General features: G+C 39.6%; 1 protein-coding gene across 1 annotated transcript in view; it reads left to right on the forward strand.

Moving 5' to 3' along the window:
* The first annotated feature begins 591 nt into the window (after positions 1-591).
* The window catches only part of LOC145672757 (BTB/POZ domain-containing protein 2-like), a 33,652-nt gene continuing 21,032 nt past the window's right edge, over positions 592-13,211 (forward strand). The window contains exons 1-3 of the mRNA XM_081741924.1: positions 592-751; positions 4,310-4,367; positions 6,728-6,860. Of these exons, the coding sequence (XP_081598050.1) occupies positions 727-751; positions 4,310-4,367; positions 6,728-6,860 (216 nt within the window). The 5' untranslated portion in view covers positions 592-726. The remainder of the gene's footprint in view (positions 752-4,309; positions 4,368-6,727; positions 6,861-13,211) is intronic.

A 13,211-nucleotide genomic window follows, 5' to 3' on the forward strand; every position in this document is an offset into this window, starting at 1 on the left:
GCTGTTGAACGGAACGTTAAACTCAAAACTCAACTCAACTTCTCGATTTTGACAATTTACTCCAAAATCCGTTGGAGTTGATGTTTTCAGTTCCGGTTCCAGTTCCAAGTTACCTCCCTTAGGGGAGATATATATATAAAGGAAGTCCCGGCCTTAGAGCTCTGTGGGCTGCTTTACTAATTTTGTTTTAAATGAAAATTGTTTGAAATAAGATTATGTATTAAGATGGCTCGTGCCAAAATGGCTGAATTAACCTGTTTTAATTATAATTGTTTTTCACACTGTTAATGTAATAAGGAAGGATAAGCAGCGCATGTACATATTGAAATTGAATAAAAGTATATTAAAATTGTAACAAATAACAAAATTGTCAAAAATAATGAAATGTAAATAGTAAAAAGTGAATAAAAACTGAGAACAAAGATCCCTAATACTTAGTGTTTACAGCGCCATCTTTTATCCTGATGTTTCCCCTGGATGTGTTACAATTTAACTAGGGAACATAGAGCCACTGTGCTGAATGAACACTTTCCTTTACTATGCAATTAATTGATTATTAAATACAACAACACAACAATGGTTAATTTTATCGCTAGGCATTTAATTTTACTTTGTTTTTCTACTCATCTTTTAGATGTCACCTTCCTTTATAAATCTCCGTAAGGGAAATAACTGGAACTGGACGTTACCTGTTTGATTTAAAAGCAAATTCATCATTTAAGAAAGATGGCTGATGAACCAGAATTTGATGGTAAGGAAAGTATGCCTATAAGTGTATCCAAAACATACGATACTGTTAAAAGTAACTAGACTTTTTAAATAGATATAATTATTTCATTAATTGTTATTAAGTATTCTACTTATTGGCAGGTCCTGGGACTAATAAGGATTTCTTTTATTTTTCAGTTTTAGATTTGGGCTTAGAAATGTTTCTTCCACGTTTCTCGATTTTCAGCTTCCTCTTTCAACTCCCAATATTTTCTTCTAATTTTCAATTCATCGATCATTTGTGTTCTTCTTCTCCCTACTCCTCGCTTTCCTTCCATCTTTCCTTCTATGGCGGTATGAAGAAGACAATTTCTTCGCTAGTTGTAGCCAATCCAATTGGCCTTTCTACAAAGGATGGTGGCTATAAGTGTCCTATTCTCTCATATTCGTTTTAAAACATCTTCGTTTGTTACTCTTTCTGTCCATTTTATCTTCTTCATTTTCCCCAAATACCACATTTGGAGCTCTCTAAATATATCTTCTCTAACTTCCTTAATGTCCTAGTCTCTCAACCATAAAGTCCAATGCTCCATATATTAGTTAACCAATATTAGTTTCTTCTTTAGTCCAATATTAAGGCTGCTAGTTAAGAGTGATCTTTTCTTGTCGAATGCTTCTTTGGCTATGGCAATTCTCGACCTGATCTCTGTGGCGCAATACGTGTCTTTCGTCAAAATACTTCCCAGATATTTGAAATGGTCGACCTCTTCAAGTATTCTTTGTTCTACTCTGACTCCTAAGGGCGAGTTTCCACGTGATACTCTCGTGACTTTCGATTTCTCGATGTTGATTTCCATTACATATAGTTTCCCAGTGTCAACTATTTTGTCAATCATCTCCTTTAGTCCTACTTCACCTTTCTTTCTACAGATAATTAGAAGTAGGGAATGATTTGTAAAAAATAAATAAATAAATAAATAAATAAATAAAAAAGTTAATAACGAAAGTAGATTTTTTTGGCAATACTTTTACATATGTTTACCTTACTGCTTGAGACCCTCACAACGGTTTGAAAACAGTTCTTTGCTTCAAAGTACATGGTTCACATCCGTGTTAGAGGTAGAGCTCTTATTGAGCATTTATGGAGCTTTTATGGAGTGTGCAAAAAAGTAAAATGTAGGTTTCAAAGGAGTTTTGATTACTTTGCAGTACGATCTATTGAGTTCAGTAATATGTAAAAGTATTATTCAATTACTGAATTAAAATTACTCAATTTTGTCTCTATTAACTCCATACTCAGTTGGAAATAGTGCGCAACAAGTAAACCGCAGCGACAGCATTGGAAGGCTTTGAGCCAGAGCTTGTCTTAAGGAAAATAGTCTAGCTTCTACAACATTCAAAGAAACCAGCTTTCATTATTTAACGAAGTATTGAAAAATATATGTCATTATATAGCGACAACAACTTTCCAAATAATCATGGACAATATGAACTCAAACGTGTTCAAATAAGTTGAAATATTTGCCTATTTGCCTATATAGAGTTGAATTATAAGCATATATATATAACGATAATCATGCCTGTTGTTCTGTATGGTTGTGAAACATGGTGGCTTACTGGGAAGGAAGAACATAGATTAAAAGTATTTGAGAACAAGATCCTGAGACGAATATTCGGACCCAAGAGAAACGGGAATGGAGAATGGCGGAAACTTCATAACGAGGAACTACATAATTTATACGGTTTACCCAACATTGTTAGAGTCATCAAGTCTAGGAGGCTGAAGTGGGTGGTTCATGTAGCTAGAATGGAAGAAAGTAGAAACGCTTTCAAAGTCTTGACTGGAAGACCAAATGGGAAATGATCATTAGGAAGACCTAGGCGTAGATGAGAGGACGATATTAAGATGGATCTCGCAGAAATAGGAATTCAAAGTAGAAACTGGATCCAATTGGTTAGGATAGAAGTCAGTCGTGAGCTTTTATGAACGCGGCATTGAACTCTGGATTCCATAGGCATAGAGTTATATATATATATATATATATATATATATATATATATATATATATATATATAACCAGGGCCCGGATCTTGTTGACCTAAAATTTTCTAGAAAGTGACCTATGAAACAACACTAAAATTCCTGTAAAATGCTCCTAAAATTCACAAAAATTGACCTTAAAACTTGCGTTTTCTTAAATGTTTATTTCGTAAACCATTGACATTTTTTAAATATCCATTGGATTTTAATTAACATTTGTCACTCATATTCAAAAAGTTTTGTTTCAGTTAGTTGCAGTCCATTGATCATTTATGTTCGCTGATCAGTCCATTGTACGGCATTGTAGGTACTGATAGCGTCAATTCACTCTGGAGTTGAAACTAGGAAGCACTCTTAAACAATACAAGTTCGCAAGTGTAGACTACGTGATCTACTACATGAGAATAATAGATAAAAACCCTGTTTAAAATCTTTGTACACCTTCTAATTCATTTTTAGTTATTCATGTGATCACATCCTTTGTGGTCAACAACCCAAAACTATCCCTTCGGCCACCTACCAACCTCCACTTTTCGTCAACCAACTACAGCTTAGTTTTCATTAGCTTGTTAAGAATGCAGTTTTTCCACCCGAATAGTCAGGAAGCATGAAAAGAGATTATTTAACTTCGTCTTTTTCACATCCGTAAACAGTGTTCATTTTAAGATTTCCTTACGTAGAAGAAAAAAGAACAAAAAGACCATAAGTGACCTAAAATTTACCTTAAAATGTTAAAAAATGACCTGAAACTGCAAAACGGCAAAAAGTGACCAAAAGTTGACCCTAAAAATATATATTTTTAGAACCTAGAGTTGATGGATAACGTTTTTATTAGAATTTGCCTTGTCTTATGCGTAACAGAGAAAAGTTGACTTCTCAACAAAATCCGGGCCCTGTATATAACTCTATGGCCTATGGAGTATGTATATATATTACTTTTAAAGTTTAGTTTCCACTTTCTACCGCTAAGAGTCAGCAGCGAGCATTGAAATTAATTTCTGATATTGACCAACATGCTACGAAAGGTTTGGCAGAAGACAGATTATATCGATTTGATGTGTGGCCGTGTTACGCGAAGTGCTCACATTGAACACTTGTGATACGTGTGAAGCAAACTTTGACAGTTTATCTTTCCCAACACATGTTTCTGAAATTGGGACCATCATTTGACTTCCCTATATACCTACAAGTATATCTATATCTATATCTATCTATATCTATATCTATCTATATCTATATCTATATCTATATTAGAGTAGTCTGAGTTTTTTTTAGATTTACCTCTAAAATGGTTCCATATCATATCAAAGTAGCCCACGACAGAAATGAGTTCAGTTGAATACTAAACGATGCCCCAAACGACCTCAAATTTTGAAAAACGTTGATAATATACAATATGAGGCAAAGGTACCTTGTAAGTTTAGAACAGCTAAAGAGAGTTCTAGCATACCAGGTGTGCATAGTCTTTGTGGACTGTAAAATTAGGTAGTTAGCTTAAGATGTAAGTTATATATATGTATACTTGATTTGTGTTGTATCATCCACATATTTCATTCACAGATCATGTTATGGAATCCGAGACTGCAGATCAAACGCATCTGGAGAAGTTTAATGAACGGTAAGGAACAAGAACCCACTTATAAAACAGGGGTGCCCAGAAGGGGGGGCTATGACGCAAACTGCGTCATTGAAATATTTGGGGGGGTTAAAAATTTATATAAATATGTTTGAGGGGTGTAAAAATTAATCGAAAAGATTTTTTTTTTCATGGAAGAACACCTACGGATAGACAATTGAGGGGGGGGTGCGTCATGGACATGAGGGGGGTGGGCACCACTGTATAAAACGACATTGTATCAAAAAGTTTCCGAGACTGGATGTAAAGGCTAGAATGTAATATACTTATTTGATTTGTTTGCGCAATATTTCCTTCAAAATAGTGCTGAATAGACTAGATGCGATAACGTAATTATGCTGATATAGATTTATATAGTCTTACAAGGTAGGTCCAGAGAGTAAGGTTATAATGGCTAGCATTCATTCCAAAAGTGTACTGTATATCTGACAAAATATCTACTACAACGTAATTTGTGATACAGAGGTTATTTTTCGACATAATTCTCGCCATTGTCCAAACACTTGTTAAGTCGGGATACAGTTTGTGTATCCCACAGTCAAAGAGCCTCCTGCAGAAACCACATTTCAACTCAGTTCCTGATCTTTCATCTTATCCGCTGGGCGCTTACGTTGTGCTTGGAGAAAACGTATAACGAAGCGTATTTCAAATTTGATGGGATTCTAAATCGGTGCAGCCATTGTAAACACGTGTTACTCGTACCAGACTCCACGTAGCAATGAGAAAGACCCTCAAGAAGAAAAGCGGAATATTGACAGTGAAAGGCAGTACAGTTTACTCTTGCATGTAAATATTACCGCCTACAAGGATTCGCTTAAGTATCCGCCTTACTTTAAGGATATGCCTCAAAAGTTGTAGATATGCTCCTATCTTAGATTACCAGTGGGCAGTGCCCTACAGTGATGTACGTTAATGCTATATTGTGTCAAAATTTAAAAAAGCCATTAATTATTGGACTATTTAAATCATTTTTAAAAACAAATTATTTTAAATCTTCATTAGTTCACTAATTCAGCCTTACAGAACTTTTAATCATGTATGTACACGCTCAGATAAGCATTTAGGGATTTAGGATTTAGATTTCTGGGCTTTCAGCATCTAAGGCCATTTAGCCCGTCACGATTTGAGGGATGACGTTCCTCGGCGACCACATTATCCGGGGAAAGGGAAGAAAAAAAGGATTGGGGAAGGAAGGAAGCGGCCTGGGACCTATAAAAGAGGTACCACCCTGGCATTTGCCTGGTGTGAATAAGGAAAACCCAGGAAAACCTCATTCAGGGTGTCTGGCCTGAAAAAGCGTTTTACACTTTTCGACCTAGTGACCCCGCTGGGAATCGAGCCCGGGACCGCTCGCACCGAAGGCGAGAGCATTAGCGACTACGCTACGCGGGGCCAACAGATAAGCATTTGTAAGTCATTATATTCACTTCGTCATTGTGTAAATTAATAAATAAATGAAAGACTAGTGTCCCTTTCACCATGATGACACATTCCTTTAGATTGCACGAACCTTCTAGTTGAATGATCTCAGCGTCAATATCCTCTCTGACCAAACCCATTGGAGATATATTTCAAGAGGTTGTCGTGGACAATTTAAGTATGTGACAACAGTTGGAAAAACAGACAGACTCAACTGGAGAGAGAAGTTGACTCCAGATCAATCCGGATCCTGAGGCGTAAAAGATTCAACGCCGCAGATACAGTCCATGAGGGAACCCAGGCACCATCCAACGATTGGCATCGGACTACTTCGCAATTCCATTTATCTCCTCTGATAGATTTGACGGGATAAGAATCCAGACGTCAATTCCATTTGATTGCTACAAATTGCAGCCAGGAAGTGGGAAAGTATTTCAAGAAGTTCATCCATCATCCTTCACGACTGCAACATCAAAAAGGACTAAAATTGCGAAGGTAAGTGCTCATTCATAACTTTTCAGTCAAATACCTTCTTCTCGCCCTCTTTTACCTTCTATGCAAAAATAGTCGATATTATTAAATGAATCTAATTGAGTTTTATTTGTGCATTTAAAGCATAATCTCTAATTATATCAGTTGCATGTGAGTTATCAGTTTTCATCTCGATTTGCATTACATTTATTTGAAAATGTAAAGTGATTTATTATTAAATCATAATTTAGTATCTGAGCTAATAGAACTGACAGCCCGCATCGGCACGTCAGTGACACAACTTCCTTTTCTGTACAGTGACCACTGTCAGTGTGTACAGAATAAAAGTCTGGTAACTCACTAATTAACAAAATCGTATAGCGAACTTAACTTTACAAAAGATCAGTTAAAAGTTTCCTTCAAAAAGTAATTGCTCATTATTATGATTTCAGAATGAAAGAAATTTTACGAAATTATCAGCCAGAGGAACCACCTATAACAGGACCATTGGTGGGATCAGCTCTAATGCTTCTGGAAACAGGAAACTTCACAGATTGTACCCTGATTGTAGGAAGTGAACAAAGGGTAATTTTATTTTAATTAACAAGTGTACTACATTTAACATTATGAAAATATGGCTGACTTCCAAACTATGTGGATTCAGTATTGAAACTGAAAGTAGTAGATCTATAACTTTCGGTTGTGAAAGGTCGCAGATGGAAACTGTTCTTTATACGCTCAATCCATTCCAAAAACAGTTTTTCTCTATCGCCTACAATTATTACTGTATAGAATCAGGATTTTGTACTAGTTTTTTTTTACTACTTTTGCTTTCAGTAAAAAAAACAATAATAATAAGAGCTGAGAAAAAAATCAATTTTTGAGATTTTTGAATCCATATCAAAAACTGTTTTTCGCCTATTGTTATCTCTGTAATCTTTTGCTCTGTGGGAATTAATATTGGACCGGGGGGTGAACATCTCATGGGGCATTTTCTCACACATGAGACATTGAATACTGACCGAAACGTACATTTCCTAGAAAATGAACTGCCAACACTATTAGAGGATATACCGCTTTAGACAAAGATGGAAGTCTGGTAACAACATGACGGGTGCCCAGCTCACAATGCACGACGCACCAAAGCATGTTCGAATAATATGTTTCCCACGGTGGATAGGACAGAGAAGACGTGTCAAATGACTGGCTTGTTCTCCAGATTTAACGCTGTTAGACTTTTCCTCTGGGAAAGCTGAAGGATATTGTCTAACGGGATTGCCAAAAGCACCAGATGCAACAACGCATGTTGCAGCATGTAGAGACATTCCACATGCAATGGTACATTCTCGCGGAATGATCTTCGCCTGTGTACGTTGATGTCTGTATCACAGCTGACGGCCACCGTGCACTAGCCTCTATGGTTCTTCGACATGCTATTATTCTCATTATCGTTACATTCTGTATACCGTCAAGTAAATGGTGCTGACGATCTCATATTTTCTTCTTCCCTCTCGAACGCCATACGTTCGTGTTTCTTCGTCCCTTTCCATGACTTCTGACAGCTCATACGTACCACAGTACTGATAGTCAAATAGATCATTTGTCTTTATGTTTACCACCATTCCCATTGTCATATCTCCGTTACTATGTTCAGTAGAAACATGAGACAAAAGGCGTTGTATTTCTAGGTGCATTTCGCCAGCCCCCCCACCTTGGAGTTTCGAAAAAAAACCTATGCCAATCGTTTGTGCTACGTTTGTGCCGGAATGTACCGCAAAAATTTTCGTTTGTACCACTTCCGGTACGAAGTTATAAGGGTTTTAAAGTGGGGGGCTGGGGAAACGGCAGCCCCCCCACCTTGGAATTTCGAAACGAAACCTATGCCAATCGTTTGTGCTACGTTTGTGCCGGAATGTACCGCAAAAATTTTCGTTTGTACCACTTCCGGTACGAAGTTATAAGGGTTTTAAAGTGGGGGGCTGGAGAAACGGCAGCCCCCCCACCTAGGAATTTCAAAACAAAACCTATGCCAATCGTTTGTGCTACGTTTGTGCCGGAATGTACCGCAAAAATTTTCGTTTGTACCACTTCCAGTACGAAGTTATAAGGGTTTTAAAGTGGGGGGCTGGAGAAACGGCAGCCTCCAAACTTCGAATTTCGAAACAAAACCTATGGCAATCGTTTGTGCTACGTTTGTGCTGGAATGTACCGCAAAAATTTTCGTTTGTACCACTTCCGGTACGAAGTTATAAGGGTTTTAAAGTGGGGGGGCTTTAGAAACGGCAGCCTCCAAACTTCGAATTTCGAAACAAAGCCTATGGCAATCGTTTGTGCTACGTTTGTGCCGGAATGTACCGCAAAAATTTTCGTTTGTACCACTTCCGGTACGAAGTTATAAGGGTTTTAAAGTGGGGGGCTGGGGAAACGGCAGCCCCCCACCTAGGAATTTCAAAACAAAACCTATGCCAATCGTTTGTGCTACGTTTGTGCCGGAATGTACCGTAAACATTTTCGTTTGTACCACTTCCGGTACGAAGTTATAAGGGTTTTAAAGTGGGGGGGCTGGAGAAACGGCAGCCTCCAAACTTCGAATTTCGAAACAAAGCCTATGGCAATCGTTTGTGCTACGTTTGTGCCGGAATGTACCGCAAAAATTTTCGTTTGTACCACTTCCGGTAAGAAATTATAAGTCATTTAAAGTGGGGGGTTGGAGAAACGGCAGCCTCCAAATTTGGAATTTCAAAACAAAACCTATGCCAGTCGTTTGTGCTACGTTTGTGCCGGAATGTACCGCAAAAATTTTCGTTTGTACCACTTCCGGCACGAAGTTATAAGGGTTTTAAAGTGGGGGGGCTGGAGAAACGGAAGCCTCCAACCTTGGAATTTCGAAACAAAAACTATGCCAATCGTTTGTGCTACGTTTGTGCCGGAATGTACCGGAAAAATATTAGTTTGTACCACTTCCGGTACGAAGTAATAATAGTTTTAAAGTGAGGGGCTGGGGAAACGGCAGCCCCCTACCTTGGAATTTCGAAACGAAACCTATGGCAATCGTTTGTGCTACGTTTGTGCCGGAATGTACCGCAAAAATTTTCGTTTGTACCACTTCCGGTACGAAGTTATAAGGGTTTTAAAGTGGGGGCTGGAGAAACGAAAGCCTCCAACCTTGGAATTTCGAAACAAAAACTATGCCAATCGTTTGTGCTACGTTTGTGCCGGAATGTACCTCAAAAATTTTCGTTTGTACCACTTCCGGTACGAAGTTATAAGGGTTTTAAAGTGGGGGGCTGGAGAAGCGGCAGCCTCCAAACTTAAAATTTCGAAACAAAACCTATGGCAATCGTTTGTGTTACGTTTGTGCCGGAATGTACCGCAAAAATTTTCGTTCGTACCACTTCCGGTACGAAGTTATAAGGGTTTTAAAGTGTAGGGCTCGGGAAACGGAAGCCCCCACCTAGGAATTTCAAAACAAAACCTATGCCAATCGTTTGTGCTACGTTTGTGCCGGAATGTACCGCAAAAATTTTCGTTTGTACCACTTCCGGTACGAAGTTATAAGGGTTTTAAAGTGGGGGGCTGGAGAAACGGCAGCCCCCCCACCTAGGAATTTCAAAACAAAACCTATGCCAATCGTTTGTGCTACGTTTGTGCCGGAATGTACCGCAAAAATTTTCGTTTGTACCACTTCCAGTACGAAGTTATAAGGGTTTTAAAGTGGGGGGCTGGAGAAACGGCAGCCTCCAAACTTCGAATTTCGAAACAAAACCTATGGCAATCGTTTGTGCTACGTTTGTGCTGGAATGTACCGCAAAAATTTTCGTTTGTACCACTTCCGGTACGAAGTTATAAGGGTTTTAAAGTGGGGGGGCTTTAGAAACGGCAGCCTCCAAACTTCGAATTTCGAAACAAAGCCTATGGCAATCGTTTGTGCTACGTTTGTGCCGGAATGTACCGCAAAAATTTTCGTTTGTACCACTTCCGGTACGAAGTTATAAGGGTTTTAAAGTGGGGGGCTGGGGAAACGGCAGCCCCCCACCTAGGAATTTCAAAACAAAACCTATGCCAATCGTTTGTGCTACGTTTGTGCCGGAATGTACCGTAAACATTTTCGTTTGTACCACTTCCGGTACGAAGTTATAAGGGTTTTAAAGTGGGGGGGCTGGAGAAACGGCAGCCTCCAAACTTCGAATTTCGAAACAAAGCCTATGGCAATCGTTTGTGCTACGTTTGTGCCGGAATGTACCGCAAAAATTTTCGTTTGTACCACTTCCGGTAAGAAATTATAAGTCATTTAAAGTGGGGGGTTGGAGAAACGGCAGCCTCCAAATTTGGAATTTCAAAACAAAACCTATGCCAGTCGTTTGTGCTACGTTTGTGCCGGAATGTACCGCAAAAATTTTCGTTTGTACCACTTCCGGCACGAAGTTATAAGGGTTTTAAAGTGGGGGGGCTGGAGAAACGGAAGCCTCCAACCTTGGAATTTCGAAACAAAAACTATGCCAATCGTTTGTGCTACGTTTGTGCCGGAATGTACCGGAAAAATATTAGTTTGTACCACTTCCGGTACGAAGTAATAATAGTTTTAAAGTGAGGGGCTGGGGAAACGGCAGCCCCCTACCTTGGAATTTCGAAACGAAACCTATGGCAATCGTTTGTGCTACGTTTGTGCCGGAATGTACCGCAAAAATTTTCGTTTGTACCACTTCCGGTACGAAGTTATAAGGGTTTTAAAGTGGGGGCTGGAGAAACGAAAGCCTCCAACCTTGGAATTTCGAAACAAAAACTATGCCAATCGTTTGTGCTACGTTTGTGCCGGAATGTACCTCAAAAATTTTCGTTTGTACCACTTCCGGTACGAAGTTATAAGGGTTTTAAAGTGGGGGGCTGGAGAAGCGGCAGCCTCCAAACTTAAAATTTCGAAACAAAACCTATGGCAATCGTTTGTGTTACGTTTGTGCCGGAATGTACCGCAAAAATTTTCGTTCGTACCACTTCCGGTACGAAGTTATAAGGGTTTTAAAGTGTAGGGCTCGGGAAACGGAAGCCCCCACCTAGGAATTTCAAAACAAAACCTATGCCAATCGTTTGTGCTACGTTTGTGCCGGAACGTACCGCAAAAATTTTCGTTTGTACCACTTCCAGTACGAAGTTATAAGGGTTTTAAAGTGGGGGACTGGAGAAACGGCAGCCTCCAAACTTGGAATTTCAAAACAAAACCTATGCCAATCGTTTGTGCTACGTTTGTGCCGGAATGTACCGCAAAAGTTTTCGTTTGTACCACTTCCAGTACGTAGTTTTAAGGGTTTTAAAGTGGGGGGGCTGGAGAAACGGCAGCCTCCAAACTTCGAATTTCGAAACAAAGCCTATGGCAATCGTTTGTGCTACGTTTGTGCCGGAATGTACCGCAAAAATTTTCGTTTGTACCACTTCCGGTAAGAAATTATAAGTCATTTAAAGTGGGGGGTTGGAGAAACGGCAGCCTCCAAATTTGGAATTTCAAAACAAAACCTATGCCAATCGTTTGTGCTACGTTTGTGCCGGAACGTACCGCAAAAATTTTCGTTTGTACCACTTCCAGTACGAAGTTATAAGGGTTTTAAAGTGGGGGACTGGAGAAACGGCAGCCTCCAAACTTGGAATTTCGAAACAAAAACTATGCCAATCGTTTGTGCTACGTTTGTGCCGGAATGTACCGCAAAAATTTTCGTTTGTACCACTTCCGGTAAGAAATTATAAGTCATTTAAAGTGGGGGGTTGGAGAAACGGCAGCCTCCAAATTTGGAATTTCAAAACAAAACCTATGGCAATCGTTTGTGCTACGTTTGTGCCGGAATGTACCGCAAAAATTTTTGTTTGTACCACTTCCGGTACGAAGTTATAAGGGTTTTAAAGTGGGGGGCTGGGGAAACGGAAGCCCGCACCTAGGAATTTCAAAACAAAACCTATGCCAATCGTTTGTGCTACGTTTGTGCCGGAATGTACCGTAAACATTTTCGTTTGTACCACTTCCGGTACGAAGTTATAAGGGTTTTAAAGTGGGGGGGCTGGAGAAACGGCAGCCTCCAAACTTCGAATTTCGAAACAAAGCCTATGGCAATCGTTTGTGCTACGTTTGTGCCGGAATGTACCGCAAAAATTTTCGTTTGTACCACTTCCGGTAAGAAATTATAAGTCATTTAAAGTGGGGGGTTGGAGAAACGGCAGCCTCCAAATTTGGAATTTCAAAACAAAACCTATGCCAGTCGTTTGTGCTACGTTTGTGCCGGAATGTACCGCAAAAATTTTCGTTTGTACCACTTCCGGCACGAAGTTATAAGGGTTTTAAAGTGGGGGGGCTGGAGAAACGGAAGCCTCCAACCTTGGAATTTCGAAACAAAAACTATGCCAATCGTTTGTGCTACGTTTGTGCCGGAATGTACCGGAAAAATATTAGTTTGTACCACTTCCGGTACGAAGTAATAATAGTTTTAAAGTGAGGGGCTGGGGAAACGGCAGCCCCCTACCTTGGAATTTCGAAACGAAACCTATGGCAATCGTTTGTGCTACGTTTGTGCCGGAATGTACCGCAAAAATTTTCGTTTGTACCACTTCCGGTACGAAGTTATAAGGGTTTTAAAGTGGGGGCTGGAGAAACGAAAGCCTCCAACCTTGGAATTTCGAAACAAAAACTATGCCAATCGTTTGTGCTACGTTTGTGCCGGAATGTACCGCAAAAATTTTCGTTTGTACCACTTCCGGTACGAAGTTATAAGGGTTTTAAAGTGGGGGGCTGGAGAAGCGGCAGCCTCCAAACTTAAAATTTCGAAACAAAACCTATGGCAATCGTTTGTGTTACGTTTGTGCCGGAATGTACCGCAAAAATTTTCGTTCGTACCACTTCCGGTACGAAGTTATAAGGGTTTTAAAGTGTAGGGCTCGGGAAACGGAAGCCCCCAC

Source organism: Thermobia domestica, chromosome 16 (assembly GCF_964235325.1).
Source record: "Thermobia domestica chromosome 16, izTheDome1.hap1.1, whole genome shotgun sequence".
Lineage (NCBI taxonomy): Eukaryota > Metazoa > Arthropoda > Insecta > Zygentoma > Lepismatidae > Thermobia > Thermobia domestica.